Below are 18,527 nucleotides of genomic sequence, written 5' to 3'. Positions count from 1 at the left end.
TTGTTACCTGTTACATTTCTTCCTCCCATGTCGGATCCACCTCCTCTCTAAGTATGTCACCCCCCCAGCTCTTCTCCTGCATTGTATCCATCAGGATGTGAGCACGGTAACACCGGGCCTTCTTGGTAATACCTTCTAATAAATCCATTGCACGCTGTGAGAGCAAAAGGGTGGATGAGGGGATTGAGGGAAGGAAGAAGAGAAAGTGCGACGGGGAGGAAGGCGGGCATGAATAATGAAAAGCGCCAGAACTCACGCTGTCCCATCAGGCCTGGCGACACCCCGGCATCCTCCTGTGCTGTTTTGGTTACAGGCAGATGAAGGTTTGCGTGTGCAGAGGGAGAGGGAGATAGAAGCGGAGAAGAATGGCTTGGGAAGTGAGCGGATGGATGTGTGCTACGTGCTTTGAGTGCTAAGGGCAGAAGCTGAGGAGGGCAGAGCAGCTGATAATTAGCAGTAAATGTTGTTCAGGGAGGGAATTGGCTTGGGTTTCATCTCAGGCGGTTCTCTGTTTGTGTCAGAGAGTTTCTCCTGTTCGCTGCTATATATAAACAATATTATATTACATTTCATCTGATCCCAGTATCACCGAGAAAGTCTCTGTGAAAATATTTGTACATTTGTCTGAACAAAACCCAAAGACAGTTTACAATAATATATGAAGCTGCAGCTATCAAATGACATTTTTGCTTGGAAGATGACTCATTTTCTGTCAATCAACTGACCAATTGATTAATCGATTGTTTGAGCTCTATATTTTCTTATCTGTCATACAGCTTTTCATTCATGACATACCAAAGTAACCAAAGTAGCTTCTCGGGTACAGCAGAAACTGTAGGGAGTGGTGTGTTATCTCTCAAATTTTCATCCAAATTTCAACCATTGTGGCATTTGGATTGAAATAAATGACCTCTAAAATCAGAAGCCCCTGTCCTCCTCAGGCCAATCAGTGTAAAATGTAAAATTCTGAAATGCAGCACCAGAATGCCAAGTCTGTTTTTCCACCATCACTCTCGAGGTTTTGTCATAAAACGGAATATATGGATGGGGTATAATTTATGAGAAGGATTTAAATAACGTCCCTTGGATTTGATAGTATTCCTTTAAAAGTGGATGTGTGACTTAGCGAAATCTGAGCTATGCATGGCTGTAGTGAGATATGGAGCTATGAAAGACTGCTGGTCTCCACCCACACCTTTCTCGCTTAGAGAAACAAATACATTCGACCTCAACCTTATTCTTTGGTAATAAAAACAGTATGCGTTTTTGACTAAACACTCTCATCCTGCTTTGATATTGCTCTGCTAGCTGCTACGACCCACAAGCCAATATAACAAGAGATAACTGATAAATTCACAGAACAACACAGGGTTAGGTTAAAACTTGAAAGTATCATTTTTATTTATTTGTCTTTCCACAAAAAGTTTTCTTCTTAGACAGTCTTAGACATCTCCCAAGATATTTCATTTCACAGGCAGGTGGAGGCAGTTAGATTTTATATTGTGCCAAGTGCAACCTCATAGCCAAACTGCATGCAATGAACATTTCTTTGCACAAAAGCCAGCTAACTAAAGATCATGATCTTGTGAAGAGTTGAACGTCCATTTGCATTTTCATAGCAGATTAGATAGACATAATCAAAGCAGCCTTTGAAAACACACAGCAAACATCTGACCAAAAAAGGAAAGAAAAAAGGAAAGGAAGAAAGGAAGTGATGTGACCATACCATCAGAGTGTACAATGAAGACTTGAGGTCCTGACTTGTGTGCACTGTAACAATCCTGCCAAAGCAGACTTTCCTTCAGCACAGTTGACTGCCCTCGGCGTGGGGGGCTGAAATTCAGACATAAAACGAGAGAAAGAACGGCCATGACAGAGCTGTAAAGGAGCAGCCCTGTATGTAGTTACATAGAGGCCAGAACCATAAGCTTTTGTGGCTGTACACTGGAGAGGAAAGCTCAGTGTAGTTGAGTGAGCTCACAGATGATAGAGAAAATTGCAGCTGAGTGTTGAACAGGGAAGGTCCTCTTACTGTTACACAAGGTAGGGATAGCTTTCAGTAAGGCTTGAAACTTAAGAGACTGAGTCCTCTCTGGTTAGGATTACTGTTCTAACCCTAACGTAACCTAACACTAATCAGAATCCCTGTTCAATTATTCATATAAAAATGTCGTAATAAATATATTTAAGAAGGAATTATTTAGAAATACATTTTGATGGACTATAAGAAGCATCTTGTGGTGAATAACATTTTTGCTTTTGAACATGCAAAACATTTTTTGGACTGTTCGAACAAAATAAGGGGCAGAAAGCTCCTGAAGGTAGCGGTGCATTTTGGTCATCTTGACTCTTGACATTGGCTTGCAGTTACAATATCTCACAAAAGCTGAGTATACCCCTTACATTTTTGTAAATATGTCATTATATCTATTCATGTGACAACACTGAAGAAATGACACTTTGCTACAATGTAAAGTATTATTCAGTGTAAATTTGCTGTCCCCTCAAAATAACATCACACAGCCATTAATGTCTAATCCGCTGTCAACAAAAGTGAGTACACCCCTATTTGCCCATATTATTGATATAATAAGTGAAAATGTTCAAATTGGACCCAAAGTGTCAATATTTTGTGTGGCCACCATTATTTTCCAGCACTGCCTTAACCCTCTTGGGCATGGAGTTCACCAGAGCGTCACAGGTTCCCACTGGAGTCCTCTTCCACTCCTCCATGACGACAACATGGAGCTGGTGGAGACCTTACGCTCTTCCACCTTCCATTTGAGTATGCACCAAAGATGCTCAAAAGGGTTTAGGTCTGGAGACATGCATGGCCAGTCCATCACCTTTACCCTTAGCTTCTTTAGTGAGGCGGTGGTCGTCTTGGAGGTGTGTTTGGGGTCGTTATCATGTTGGAATACTGCCCTGCGGCCCAGTCTCTGAAGGGAGGGAATCATGCTCTGCTTCAGTATGTCACAGTGCATGTTGGCATTCATGGTTCCCTCAATGAACTGTAGCTCCCCAGTGCCATCAGCACTCATGGAGCCCTAGACCATGACACTCCCACCACCATGCTTGACTGTAGGCAAGACACACTTGTCTTTGTACTCCTCACCTGGTTGCCACCTCAAACGCTTGACACCAACTGAACCAAATAAGTTTAACTTGGTCTCACCAGACCACAGGACATGGTTCCAGTAATCTATGTCCTTAGTTTGCTTGTCTTCAGCAAACTGTTTGCGGGCTTTCTTGTGCATATTCTTTAGAAGAGGCTTCTTCTGGTTTGACAGCCATGCAGACCAATTTGATGCAGTGTGTGGCGTATGGTCTGAGCATTGCAGGCTGACCCCCCACACCTTCAACCTCTGCAGCAATGCTGGCAGCACTCATAAGTCTATTTCTCAAAGACAACCTCTGGATATGACGCTGAGCACGTGTACTCAACTTCTTTGGTCGACCATGGCGATCTTCTTATAGCCTAGGCCATCTTTATGTAGAGCAACAATTCTTTTTTTCATATCCTCAGAGAGGTCTTTGCCATGAGGTGGCCTGTTGAACTTCCAGTGACCAGTATGAGTTAGGGGTGTGCATCTTCACTGGTCTCACGAGTCGATTCGATTACGATTATCAGGTCAATGATTTGATTAGATTCCTCAATGCATCACGATGCATCTCCTCAAGGGTGTGAATTTCTAGGTACCTCATTACGATTATGAGGCTACGATACGACTGTAAAAAGAATAGGATACAGATGTATTTTTCTCACTGTTTGACTATTTAGCAATGTATTTGTAATAATCCAGAGTAGTAGGTAGTAATGAAATGCAGCTTTTTAATTTTACATGTAGCTAACATTGCATAGCATTATTACATAATTACAGCATTATTACTGACCTCTGCTGTTGCTATTTTTATTTATGAGGCTGCTGTTATTAGTATAGAGTCAGATACGTGTTGAACTACACACTCTACAATGCTCCAGCCAAACCACATTTACTCCACCTTAATATATCTGTTCCTTTTTTTGTTTCGTATAGTGTAGTAATATGTTTGTGTCTTGTCTTATAAGTTGATTATTGTAATCTTGTATTGAGCACCATGGGCCTTGAGAAACAGCATTTCGTTCATTTGTGTACTCGGAATGTGGATGAATGACAACAAACCAACTTTACAGCAGCCAAATAACTTCCTGCTCAGCTTCCAGACAGCAGTCTGAAGAGGAGCTGTTTGCTAGTGCTAACTGCCTTTCTAGTAGTTGGAAAACAACAGACAGACTTTAATAAACGGACACTGTACATTTCCTGGCGGACTGAAACGTAGCGCTCATGTTTTATTCTGCTCCGCTCGTTTTCACCGTCACCTACTTGGCGTCACTCAGCTGTCATTTGAAGAATGAGCAGAGGACGCTCGCTAGGCGCTGCCGCGCTGCACAATGTGCAGGTGAAAATCATTGATGTGAGTTACGTATTGACTTTATTGATCATGTGAAATTTTAGTAGCAGCAGTCACTCACTTAATAGCTGCCTGTCTGTGCTAAACGGGGAGAATCACACGTATCCGTTGTGTGCACCGCACAGATGGTCCGAAGCTGCACTTCCACATTTCCAAGTTCCACCTTTTCGTTCAGTCGACATTATGTTATCAATTAACCCCTAGAAAATCGATTATTGACATTCATAATCGTCCAAGTCCGCATCGCGATGCATCTAAAAATCAATTATTTTCCACACCACATTATTTCCCTAGTATGAGGGAGTGTGAGAGCGATAACACCAAATTTAACACACTAGCTCCCCATTCATTCCCGAGACCTTGTAACACTAATGAGTCACAATACACCGGTCAGGGAAAATGGCTAATTGGGCCCAATTTGGACATTTTCACTTAGGGGTGTACTCACTTTTATTGCCAGTGGTTTAGATATTAATGGCTGTGTGATGTGTTATTTTGAGGGGACAGCAAATTTACACTGTTATACAAGGTGTAACCTCACTATTTTACGTTGTAGCAAAGTGCCATTTCTTCAGTGTTGTCACATGAAAAGATATAATCAAATATTTACAAATATGTGAGGGGTGTACTCAGTTTTGTGATATACAATATATTTTCCATGAATACAGTGATGTCTTTTATAACTAACCTTTAACCCCAAGGCGTTTACCTGCATCTCATTATAGCAGACAATACGAATCGTTTTCCTGACCCTACTTACCTACCAAGGCGCACAGTCCCATGGATGAGCTGCTCAATTCCAATTACATTGCGGTGATTGCAACACTGTCATAAAGGCTACGAAGGCTGTTCAATGGTGCACGGCCACACACACACAATCACGCACACTGGAGATCAAGAGTGGCTGGCTATTGTTGACGCAAGGAGAATTCAGAGAGGCTACATCAATCTTGTCATCAAAAATCAACGTGCTTGTTAGTTTGTGTCTGTGCTTTTGTGTGTGTATGCATGGGCTTGGCTGCTCTTTGTGTATGTGTGTGTGTGTTGAGATTCACCTTTTGGTCTGAGCGAGGTTTTACTGGACTGTGGGTCGATAGATCAATGTTGAGTGGAAGGCACACACTCAGCAGAGCCAGAATAGCTGTGGAAAGGCCACAGCAATCAGTCTTAGCCAAGCCTGTCCCCTAATCATCCAGTGGAGATTCTCATTCTGAATGGAGGCTATTTTTACAAACTGGCACTTGAAGCACTCCAATTCAAATATGCAGCAATTACAGATATGGATAATTGAATGTGATGACGCATTCACTGTCCATCTTAAACTGTAATTGTTTTATCATGTATTGCTGCTGTTTGATACTCTTATTTACCATTGAAAACATGACATGTTTGAATATTAAAGCAGCAGGTCAGACTTCAAGTGAATCTAATAATACTCTGCTAGCTGCCAAGGTTGAATGGTAAATAAATAAATAACCCTGATTAAAAATGGCTAGCATTCATCAAGAGAGCTGCTTTCTCTACACCATTGACGTTGATCTCAACCAATCAAATTGTTTCTGCCTCCGAGAGAAAAGCTTATTTAAGTAAAGGTCTGCATTATATAAACATCTTTGTTATACTTCCTTTTTAACAGCAATAAAAATATTTCATATAATTGTTATTATTGTAGCTTGTAGAATAATTTTAATTAATAATTTAGGAACACTTAGGACATGTTAGTTGTTATTGTTACAAATTGCTGCAAAAACCAATGAATCACTTTAATTTCACTTTATAATTAATGTCTCATCTGCTAGGATTTTACCCATTCTAACAGCAAGGCTCAGTGAATGGTCGGTCGATCGGTTGATCTGGCGCTTTGGTCCAGACTCATAAATATTGTTAATTTGTGCGAATTAGCAAAAATGTTTTCATGCTAACAGGTTAAACTAATATGATAAACATAATAAATTATAATAATAATTATACCTCCTTAACATCAGCATGTTAGCATTATCATTCTGAACATGTTAGCATGCTGATGTTAGCATAGCTCAAAGCATCACTGTGCCTAAGTAGGCCTACAGCCTCACAGAGCTGCTACCATGGCTGTAGACTCTTTGCTTTGTTTTAATCTACTTTAGATAGATGCTGGGGCTATCTTCCTGAATACTGAAATTGCGTTTCTTGACTTCAAAATCAAATGAAGTAGCCTATAGTAACTGTTTCCTTAAAACGAATTTGGATTTAAAAGCTTTTGAGTCAGCACTGCACTGTAAAAACATTGACCTACGAAATCAAATTACAGTAAAAATCTCTGATTTATTTGAACTGTGCAAATCAGTACTGTGTTCACCCCTTGACAATTAAATTCCTGGAAGTTGTAGCCATGTATTACAATACCTATTTCAAAGGCACAATTTGACTTGCTATACATTCATAGCATACAGCGGTGTAGTATAATGTGATCAAAAAAAGCCCAGCATGCTACACTGTTGAGCAGCTCTGCGCGAGCTGACTGATGGTGGCACCGCTTCATTGATGTTGTTCGTTTGAAAACTGAATGAATGGTGGAGATTAAGGATCATCTTTTATGCCATACAGGGAAATTCATCATCTCCCCTTCCCACTTGCAGAGACACACGTGTGTGTAATCCACCTCTGCTTTAGAAATGGAGATTAGAAAACAGTTCAGTTGTCCTCTTATATGGCTTATATGGGAATTCAATGATGCATGTTTAAATTTCTGTTTAGGGATTCAGTTTAAATTTTCAGCACGTTTTTATTGTGCGTTCATGTTTCATTTCTTGGAGTTGGTGAAAGGAAAATGGCATTTTTTCTCTCTGTGGGAAAAAAATATTTCAATTGCTCAGCAGTGAATCTATTTATCTATCTATATTATATCTCTATAACTTTTCCTCCATCCATTTCTCCACACTTCACTCATCCATTCCTGTCTCATTCTGTCCATTCCACTCCACCTTAGAAGGAATGGCATGTGTTTTACAGTGCTTAATTGCATTGCCAAGCTCAATTTTTAATCCAAGGTAATTTAATTAACTTGGAGCCCTTTCTGATTTCCCGCCGGCCTTGATGCATTTGAAATTAAATAAAAGTGTGAATATTTCCTGCAAAATTCCAGCACCGGAAGGACGACTCCTGGAAGTGTATGCTCTCATGTAGAAGAGCTGTGTGCTCTGCTGTACCTGCTGTATGTGGGTCCACCCAGTCACACCATGAAAACCATATTCCAAAAAGTAAGCATCAGGCCTGGGAGGAGTCTATTTTCTTCGGATCCAGATGGAGAGAGAAGCTGACAGTCAGAGGGAGTAGGGTTGATGTTGTTTTTTTTCTTATCGAGAAAGACTTACCGAGACAGTAAGGAAGATAGAGGTGCAGAGATGAGAGGTGGGGCTGTATTAGGACATGTACTGTTGAGAGGAGGCATCCTGCTGTCAGAGGCAGCTGTATATCTGTCTCAGATTATGTTGAGATGATGGCTTCATCTTTATGGCTTGTTTATCTGCCCAGGATATTTACAGGATGACATACAACAGCTCAGACAGCAGGAGAGGATGAGGAGGCCGATGGGGAGCATTGTAGCTGTAGGGATATTACTGTGTACTCTGCGTCTGTGTTTATATGTACGTGTGCCTCTCCATGAAGGCAAAGAGAATGCAAGGTACAAGATAGATTTATTTATCGTCTTACAACACAAGTTATATACAAAAATTATACACACTAGATGGGGGGATAAGTCACGTCACAGAAATAAAACTATTTTACATGGTGGAGTGCACACGCATTTCACCTTTCTGCCCGGTGTCTCTTGCCGTCATCTAAAAAGCCTCTCGATAACAATCTAGTTTAACATCCTTCTTCCAGCGTCTCCCCCCTCCTTCTCCTCCTTGCCCTCGTCCTCCTCCTCACAGCTTACACTCTTCATGGTGTCTTGCCACGCGCTAAAGCTCTAATAGCTGTGTTTTGCTCAGTGATTTTCATTTAGGACTATTCTTTGCTAAAGCACAGGGCCTCTTTGAAGTGGCTCCAGATTGAAAAAAAACCCCAAACGAAGGCTGCTGTGTTGTGAAAGGGTTGGCTATTTATTCATGATGGCTTCATTTACATGGTGTTGGCCCTGAGGACACAGTGGCTGAACTTGAAACAGGATGTAGTTTCTTTTAAAATCATCTCTATTACATAATTCATTAAATTGACATTGTCATTATTCATATACATTGTGATATATGTGAATCATGGCTATGCCTATGAATTGGTCTCAGAAGGAGGTTGCATTTAACATGAATACATAGCTGTTTTCCATGGCGAATAGCTCATTTCTAGATAGGAGGCAATCTGTAACTGTGATTTCTTTTGCAATGAGTGTGTATGTGTGTGTTTCTTTACTTTCATCACTTGCCAGTGTGTCTCTTTTTTTTAGCCTTATATATGCCTGTTTGTGACTCTCTCTTGTTCCTTCTGTGTGTCTATCCTAAATTTGTATCACCCAAATGTGTGTGTGCATGCACCTACCTGTATGTGTGTGTGTGTGTGTGTGTGTGTGTGTCGATGTGTCAGAGAGAGAGAGAGAGAGAGAGCTGGAAGGAAACAGCTGTCTCCCTGTATGTCAGGCCTGCGATCTGAAGGGGTAAGGAAGTAAAGGAGGAGGAGGAGGTGGAGAAGGAGGAGGAGGAGGATGAAGAGCACTGCAGTGCCTGGGGAGCTATGACAGCCATCACATTTCGACACATAACCCAAACCACAGAAAAAGACATGACACACACACACACACCTGAATCGCGGTGTGAAGGTTGTTTAGAGAGCCCTTGGGGTGTTTGTGGTGTGCTAAAATCCTTGAGTGAAATCTTTTACAACGCCCGACTCATCATGGCTGTACACACACATGGCTGGATTTTGAAGGCGGATGCTGATATTTTCAGATTGAAATCAGCTGGCGTCTTTATATATGACTGTTTTCAGTCAAGTGTTCAAGCTTTTGTTTCAATTCTGTAATTGTATGTATGGGAAAACCTTTCAAGAAACATTCAGCCATGGTGGGTCCCTTAAACTCTCTACTGTTCAGTGTTCAGTGGTAGAGGATATATTAAACCTACTGTAATTACTAGTAATTTCAAATGAGTAAATAAAGCCATTAAACTATTTGACAGCAGATAACATGGCTGATATACAACTTTAAAGAAACAACTTGTTGATATGGACTACTATACCTTTCTTTCTTTCCTTCTTTCTTTTCTTCCTTCTTTTTTCCATGTTTCCTTCTTGTTTTTTATTTGTCTTTCCTTTTTTTCCATCTTTATTTTCTTCTTTCCTTTCTTCCTTCCCTATTTCTTTATATCTGTCTTACTGTCTTTCTCTGTATGTCTTCTCACTGTCAAATGCAAAATGTCATCGCCGTGTACGACCTACAGAGCACTTACTCACATAAACTAACCTGTCACCGCTTCCCATTTGTGCGCCAAATCCTTTTTGCAGACATAAGATTACAGCGGAGGGTTATAGCAGCAACGCCAGTAAACAGTAACACGTATCGTCAGATGCAAACGTGCAGGTACGCCTGTCTCATTTGTGAAAGGCTTTTTTTCTCAATTTATCAAATGTCATTGCTCAAAAGGTCAGCCTTCACACACGTTATGCTTGAGATAAAACAATGTACCGCCTCCTCTCATCTCCAGTCTCCCTGTGGTGGTGATGCTGTTTTTTTTTGTTGACCCTTAAATGGGATTCGCTATCTTACACTCTCATGCATTTAAAGAGGCCCCTTGCAGCTCAACACCCCCCTCTTGAGGTATTAAAAAATAAATTTCAAGCTTTATTTCTTTCTCTCTCTCTCTCTCTCTCTCTGTTTGTGTGTACAGTATAGTCCATACACAAGCAGTGAATGGATATAGAAGTGTATGTACAAGAGTGGCCGTTTTCTGTGTGTGTGTGTGTGTGTGTGTGTGTGAGTGTGCTCTCACTTTGCTGTGCCCATGGGTTTGACGGATGATGTATGACAAGTGTGTGGAGTCAGCCCTTTGGTGGGAACCCACTGGGGCTGGAAGATGCCCTTGTCCTTTTATATTTTGCAGCATATCTTTTTACTCCTCTCTCCTGCTTCCCCTGTATGCTGTGGCCTAGGACCATCGCTGTAGGCTTATGGTGATCGATTGGCAGTTTGACTTTGAAACTACATAAAACATCCTCTCCATGTTGCGCACAAATGCACTGTAACACGCTGCTACTTTGGGCATTACCTTGGATAAGATATTCGCTTTTGCAAAGTCAAAGGAAACAACATTTTGATGATGTTTCCATAATTCAGCTCACTTTCAGATAAAACAGAATCCTGGAGATGGAAACTGGAGCTTGAGCAAGGGTTGTTGAAAAGTGAGCAGGGTGGAAGATGAAAATCATGAAAGAGAAAGAAAATAAAGCCCACTGTGCATTTAGTTGCGTGGAAGGAATTCACAGTGAAATGCATAATGCTGAGCTATCACAACTTTTGATTCTTCATAATGAATAACATGTAGCCACAGGGATGAAGCACTGATGTCTTTAAAAAACAAAGAGGAATACATGGATTTGGGATGTGAGCACCCAGAAGTGTGCAACTAGAGGAACATTTTGTACATATTTAGATATTTTGTGAAATATATGTGTTAACAGCTAGCAAGGTGAACAAGTCGCTATGCTACAAAAATTCACATGATGGCTGCAATTACTCTAAGCAGGGAGAGTTAAAGGAGAACTCCATTCCAGAAAGCCTGCAAACAAACAGTGGCATGGATTTTGAAAGACGTGGGTTGTTTAATAAAAGATGTTATTACATTGCATTATGGGAAATTTAGAACCTGACCTTAAGAAAGGACTATCAGTCTTTTCCTCTAGTGCTTCAATTTTGACCATTCTTTGTTTAATCTGTTTTGCAAGCCTCCCAGCTCCATGGAAAAGCAATACTAAATCGCTGGAGTGACTGAACTTTGAAACCTAGAAATCCTGCAACAGAGTATCAGCAAACTGCCCATAGCAATTCTTACACTGCATGTTTACCATCCTGGTTGGCTTGTGGAAGGAAAGTGACCAACACCAGATTTTATTTGGACAGAATGAATGTGATTGAGGCAAAATACCCTTTTCTGACTTTATGTCAATAACAGGGCAAATGGAAATGCTTCATCCTTATCCTCCCTCTTTCCTCTCTCTCTCTTTCCTGCTGGTGTTGCAGAGGTCAGCTATGTGCTGTATGCACAGGTAGATTTTCCAGATGCAGCTCTCTCATTCACCTTTATATTCTCACACTGCTGTGTGTTTGCTGCCAGACCTCCGCGGCCCCACTGGCTGCTGGGGCCCCTTGGAGCATGGAGCGGGGAGCGGAGCCAAGAAACTGTCTGGCCACCTAGTGTAAACTATGTGTTTACAGCAAGGCCAGGGTCACACTGGGCATGCTCTGCTCAGTACGTCTCACCTGCTGCTGATGATAAAGGATCTGATGTCAGTGTAGACAGGCTGCTATAGTGGCGCCACCAAATCCTACTTAAAAATACACTGTTTCTGCTGTCCTTACAGAGCAGCATTTGGCAGCTCTACTATGCCTTGCTGAGGAGGAAAAAAAATATATGCTTCCTATGGCAGCTTGGTGCAAGATATCTACTTATCATTCAGCGTAAATCCTGCTGTGGATTTGTAAATATTTTAAAGGTTAAGCTCAACCAGGCAGTCCAAAGTTAAAGGGACGAGTAGCTCTTGAGCAACTAACATCTCTGCCCTCCTCTCTGTTTTCTCTGAGCTCAGTGCATACTATGTGCTCAAACATTTATAGACTTTATTATGTGGTCATGCATTTATGTATGTTTTCCCTGCCTTACATTGACGGTGCAGCTTCCTCCAAACAACATGCCCCTAATAGTTTTCTTGATCAGAACACACTCTGATTTGCCTGAACACAGGTGTCACTGTTTGAGGATTCAAACATGATGTTATGTAACGCGTAACAGCTGCATATTTGTTAGTTCAAAGAACACTAAGAGACATCTACTGTAGTTTGTCCTCTACATTGTCCCTGGTTATTCTCCCCATTTGGCCTCCAGTGCCTTTGTCACTGTTTATCACTTCTCCTTTCTTTACTTCTTCCACTCTCTTCACTTGTCCTCTCTCCCGGTCAGTGGGGGGCATCATGCCATGCTCTAAATAACTTTATTGACATTTGAATTGGATGTGGAGCATGGTAATTATCCAGTCTTCCTGCTTCCTGGCTTGCATTCAGTGAGAGGGGAGCATCAGTGTAGCCACATCTCACTCCGGGCCACAAGCAGAGAAATTTGTCTCAAATGCAAACACATGCTTGTATTCACATGTTGTTCAATCTTATTAGCATGCACTTACATAGAAATGCAGTGACATGAAACATGTACAACTCATCAGGTTGTGTTTAGGTGCATATAGGAGAATAAAAGCATGAATACAGGAGCTTTTTGTGGTATCTTCCCTATAGAGACAGCAATGTAGTAGGACTGTGTGAGGTATGCTTGTGGATATCTTTAAGGTCGAATGACCATGAATCATTGCACTAGAATGTTTGCTCATCTCCATGGCTCCTGTACACTCAGCAAAGTCTAATACTGGCAAGTTAGTTAACTCCACTGGTACTACTTTTTTTCTTGTGAATGTGAATGGATTATCTTCATTGTACAATACATGATCATGTCAGGCAGTGCTTGAAATTAGCCAAGGGATGGTTTAGTTTGACATTTCCAGAAATACACCTATTCACTTTCTTGCTAAGAGTGAAATGAGAAGATTGATACCACTCTTATATTTGTAGATTAAATACGAAGCTTTAGCCAGCAGTTAGCTTAGCTTAGTATAGAGTGGAAATGGGGAAACAGCTAGCCTGGCTCTGCCTGAAGGAGAAACTCTAGGAATTCCCTACGCTTGACTAAGATATAGTCAGATACATAACCCCCATAAAACCTTATGTTTTGTAATTTACTAATTTTGTTGGGTCGCATGTTCATTTTTTAAATGAATTTCCTTAATCCATTCCTATAAGTGTTTACTGGAAAAGACTGTGGACACAAAAAAGACATGATTTGTGAGTTTTAGAGCTGTTGCTACATTTAGACAGAACCAGGTACTGTGTTTCCTCCTGTTTCCCCCTGTTTCCAGTCTTTATTCTAAGCTTAGCTAGCTGAAAGTTGCTTCATATTTCTTCTCTCACTCTCAACAAGAAAGGGAATAAGTGTTCTTCCCAAAATGTCTACCAGTTGTTTTTGCCATCAGCCAGCCATTGTCACCTGGACAAATACAAGAGCAGATCAACAATTCTCAATGTAGAGTGGAGAAAGCTTCTTAAACATGTTGTTTTTAGTCTTTCCACCAAACGATTTTAAATCCTTCCACCTCACAATCACTTTACTTCCAAAACACAAGTTTATCCCAAACTTTGAATATTATAGTCTCCAGAAAACATCACAAATAAATAAATAAATCCAGGACCTGACTTGGCACAAGTGTCCCCTTCGATAAAACAGTTGTGGTCCCTTCGTATGCTGGACTGAATGATATGGGCTTGTTGCAGTCGCTGAGCAGCACTGGTGTAAATAGACGCTGCTCTCCACTTTCAAAGTCAGTATCATTTTTCCTTGATGTAGAGCAAGAGCTGTGTCCCTGAAGCAAGGCCATCCAAAAGAAGAGAACGATCAACAGCCAGCGTTCTGCCTTTACTGGCAGCGCCTCAACGGCCGAACGCTGGTGAGGGATGAACATGAGAGAGGAGAAGCGAGGAAACTGAGACTGAGCAATGTAGAAAGGAGGGACCATGACATACTGCATATGTTAAATCTCATGCCGATCAAAGCAGTCTACGGTGAAAATGCTAAAACACATTCTGATTATCTGTTTACTTCTGTCAAACTGCCTGTCACATAATTGCAGGGACAGAGATGATGGAGAAAGACAGATTGAGAGCGATAAAGAGAGGAGGAAATTGATGAATATTTAGTGGATGAGTGTGTTTCTGGGCTCCATGTTGGGTTGGTTAATGACTGGTGCACATGTCAGCCACGCAGCTGTGGAGTTACAATCAGCCAGCCAGCTGAGGAAGGGTGCGGCGGATGGAACGGAGAGCGAGAAAGAGAGAGGCAGACAGATATAAAGTATTAAGCCGGGGACGCACAGAGAAAAGCAGAGAAAACAGTTCTGCGTGAGGGAGAGCAGAGAAGCGGAGGAGGTGAGATAGAGGATTTTGAGCGAAATAAACACAGCGAGGCATCCGGAGGGAATAGAGAGAGAAGGAGAGAAAGAGAAGTTGCCAAGATAGTTTCCATTCTTCTCATCCTCCCTCAACGAGCTGAAGCAGAAATGGCAGAGGCTGCAGTCCAAATCATTACAGTCAGCTGCCTTCCTGGAAAGTATTTACTGTTGTCAATAAAAAAGCAATGAGAAGACAGTGTGTATGAAAGGAAAAATAACTCAAATATGCAGCTCCTCTGTGGAAGGATTGCAATTTGATGATGGACTTCACTGCTGTCCTTTTTTCAAAGACATTAACATATTTTCTATACCCAGCACCTTCTCCAGGAGTCTTTTCACCTCCACTTCCTTTGACTTCACCCTTTTTACCCTGGCTGTCCTGTCTGTCCTGCCCCATTCTGGCCCGTGTTCCATCAGCTCTGGGATTTAAGCCTTTAAGAGCCTCTTTTCCCTCCAGTAAGAGCTTTAAGGCAGAATGTGTGTGGAAAGCAGTTTTTTGGGGAAGGATCAGAGCCAGACAGAAATAGGTACAGATCGAGAACGGGAATGGATGCTTCAGGAGGAAGTCTCTGACCTTCAATTGTTCCTGCTTCTTGTTGCCCCACAAAACACCCACAGTAACTCTGGCGAGGGGCTCTTTGTGAGGCAAGGACACTAGTTTATTGTGCCTTGGTTATTGCTCACAAATGCTGTTTGCAGTATTAGGTACACAGGTGTAAACCCGAAGTGTTTTGTTACTGACCGGTCTCCTGGAAATGTGAAGTTGTGTTGCAGACGTCTAAATAACACATGTAGGTATTGAATCCACACCTGTATCGCTTTGTGAAATCCAGACCCAAATATTATGTTAGATCAGTTAACGATGAAACAATTAATAATTTAATCATGTAAGTAATTTGTCAAGCAAAAATAGCTCACCAATAGCATAAAAATGTCTTATTCCTGCTTCTCCAATGTGAATTAGTTCCGTTTTTTAGTCTTATATGAAAGTAAATTGAATAGCTTTGGCTTTTGGACTGTTGGCCATAGAAAACAAATCATTTCAATCTATCATTTTAGGACCTTGTAGACATTTTTTTGCCACTGACATTCTTTAGATCAAACAATAGTCGGCAAATTGATCTGTGATTGATTGATTGTTGACTCTCAAAATCTCGGCTTTGCATGACAGTTATACCTGACCTCTAAGCCTTTTTCTTTATGCCTCTCCAGGCAGACCCGGGAGCAGGAGACCCCACCAGACTTCTTCTATTTCTCTGACTTTGAAAGACACAATGCTGAGATTGCTGCCTTTCATCTGGACAGGTGAGTTAGCAACATTAGCTAGTCCTCCTGTGTTTGATTGTGTTATTTGGGACATTGCATTGTCACATCACACGTCTCCTTTATCATATGAAAAACACACTTCCTCCCCTGTGAAGCAGACGTTGCAGCTCAAAGGGGACATTTTTTAAGCACAGGCAAGCGAGGCGGTGGCCTAGGGTACCACCACCTGAAGGGGCAGCGAAGAAGACTGAACCACAAAACACAGAAACAGTGACACATTAGTGGACGTCTTGTCCAGAAATAGCCTGGATGCTATGAACGTTTTCAACTAAAATTATGTAAAGGGCCGACGTTCCTTGAACCTAGTTTACCTCTTTCAAGCCCAAGTACCTCTTTCCATCCTTGAGAGCCAACGTCCTGCAGGTTTTGTTCTACCCTGATTGCTAATTTGCCTCTCCTTGTGTCAGCTCATTAACCACCCGGGGCTGAGGGGAACAAAAACCTGCATAACACCAGACCTGAAGGGCCAGAACTGGGTGCCTGTGTTTAACAGAAAATGTTTAAGATATGTGTTTGTAAACCGACAACAATACAAATCCACGTGTCTTGTATGCAGGCACGACTGCAAGCATACCCATTTCTCTTCTGTTCATGAACGCCCTCCATCTACTCTAGATTTCTTTCTCTGCACTTATTTGTACATTTCATTCCTTTAGAAACTCGTCCCTTTTTCTTTTTTTTTTTAAACACAGTGAGCGGTGTGAACCGGGCCCATACAGTAGAGGCTGTGAGCTCCGAGAGGCCATGAGTCATAGAGAATGAATGCCGCCCTCCCGCAGCTAGCATCTGACTGAACAATGACTGCAGCCTCCTTGCTTAGCTAACCACCACGCTCTCTGACTTCACTGACTTTACAAGGTTAACACTTTATGGCCGGCCTGCTCGGACTGCAAGCTGGAGAGTCTTTAATGAAAAGAGAAAACCTCATGAGGCTCTCTGATGGACGGGAGAAAGCGAAGAGTTTCAACCCCTGTGTTGCTATTAATAAAGTTCAGCTGACGTTACTGTGGCTCATACATTATTATGAGCAGAGGGTTTATGTTGTAGTGTGAATACTGGTGATACAAGATGATACTGAGGTCACACACATACATACAAACATGTCCATTCACACACAATGGGGCAACAGAGGGAAGTGATGTTGAATCTGCTTTTCCTTCAGGCACAATGACACAGTTCAGGAGCAAATGCATTAGCAGCAGCTTTCTTCACCAGTCTGCTACACATCTGGCCCTCTACACACACACACACACACACACACACACACACACACACACACACACACACACACACACAAAAATATGCTCACACACTCCCAGCATATGTGTGGGTTAAAGGGAAGAGGAGGAAACCAAAGGCATGAAAGGCCCTGTGCCCATTCTAAATATAAGCCAGGCAGGGTTTGCCAAAAACAGCGTTTTATTTTTTTCCCCTTATTTTGTCTGTTCTAAATTAGAGCCTGGTTACAGAGCTGCTGCTGCTGCTGCTGCTGCTGGTGCAGAGGCTTAGGCTACACTGCCTCCCAGGGGGCCCACAGACACAAACAGTCTCTTTTAAAAGCAGCATTCGTATAAGCGTGCGCACACACACACACACACACACACACACACACACACACACACAGAGCCACTTGTCTTTTCTTATATAGGCTACACTGCTATAAGCATCATTAATTATGTGATTGGATTTAAATGGGAAGTGCCCTTGGTATTGCTGCATTAGGTGGGAAAGCAGATATAAAGACATACAAGGACCAATATCACCTTAAGATATTAAACCATATAGCTCCAAATTCATGAGACCCGCTGGCGATTTATACATTTTTCAGCAGGGAACATGTGAAATGATGATTCCCAGTGTTGTTTGTGCACAGCTCTTAGGGGACCTCTCAATCAAACCCTGAATATAACACAAATTTAAAATGCCACGGTAGGAATAAGGTTTATCAAAGGGACCGAAGAATGGAAGAAAAAGCGTGGGTGATGAAGGGAATTAAAGTCGGCCCTTGCTGTTCCCTTTAGCATGGCAGCAGGCCCAGGCCCAGCAGGCCAGACGGTGCTGTGCAGTGCTTCATCCTGTGTCCGAGGAAAGAGACATGACTGTGTGCGTTTGTCTCACTCCACCCACCGCCACGCTACTTGACGGCATCATTTGTACTACAAGCTCTCTTTTTCTTCCTGCTTCTTCACCAGGTTCTCCCTGCCTCTTTATCTCTCTCTCTCTCTCTCTCTCTCTCTCTCTCTCTCTTTCTCTTCCAGCGTCTCTCTGCCCTCAGGCCTTGGCCATTATGTGTTGTCAGGGGGTATCAATTTTTAAAGAACCCGTGCTGATGTTGTAGCCGGGTGGTACTGACGACATGAGGCTACACATGCATAAAATAGGCACGTGGCAAGCACACAGGAAGACAGCAACGGCATCTCTCAGTAAAAGATAGCTTTATTAAACCTTACTCTCTCCATCTGACATAGATACACGTAGACACTAATGTTAGTTTCCTGTTAGATGATGTAAAGTAT

General features: G+C 41.9%; 1 protein-coding gene across 1 annotated transcript in view; it reads left to right on the top strand.

The window, feature by feature from the left end:
- fam20cb (FAM20C golgi associated secretory pathway kinase b) overlaps positions 1-18,527 on the top strand; it is a 50,896-nt gene that overhangs the window by 25,037 nt on the left and 7,332 nt on the right. The window contains exon 4 of the mRNA XM_046069624.1: positions 15,898-15,990. Coding sequence (XP_045925580.1) covers positions 15,898-15,990 — 93 coding nt within the window. The remainder of the gene's footprint in view (positions 1-15,897; positions 15,991-18,527) is intronic.

The sequence above is a fragment of the Micropterus dolomieu genome, linkage group LG14 (genome assembly GCF_021292245.1).
Source record: "Micropterus dolomieu isolate WLL.071019.BEF.003 ecotype Adirondacks linkage group LG14, ASM2129224v1, whole genome shotgun sequence".
Taxonomy (NCBI): domain Eukaryota; kingdom Metazoa; phylum Chordata; class Actinopteri; order Centrarchiformes; family Centrarchidae; genus Micropterus; species Micropterus dolomieu.
Note: the sequence above shows the minus strand (reverse complement) of the source record. Positions and strands in the feature narration are given on the sequence as shown.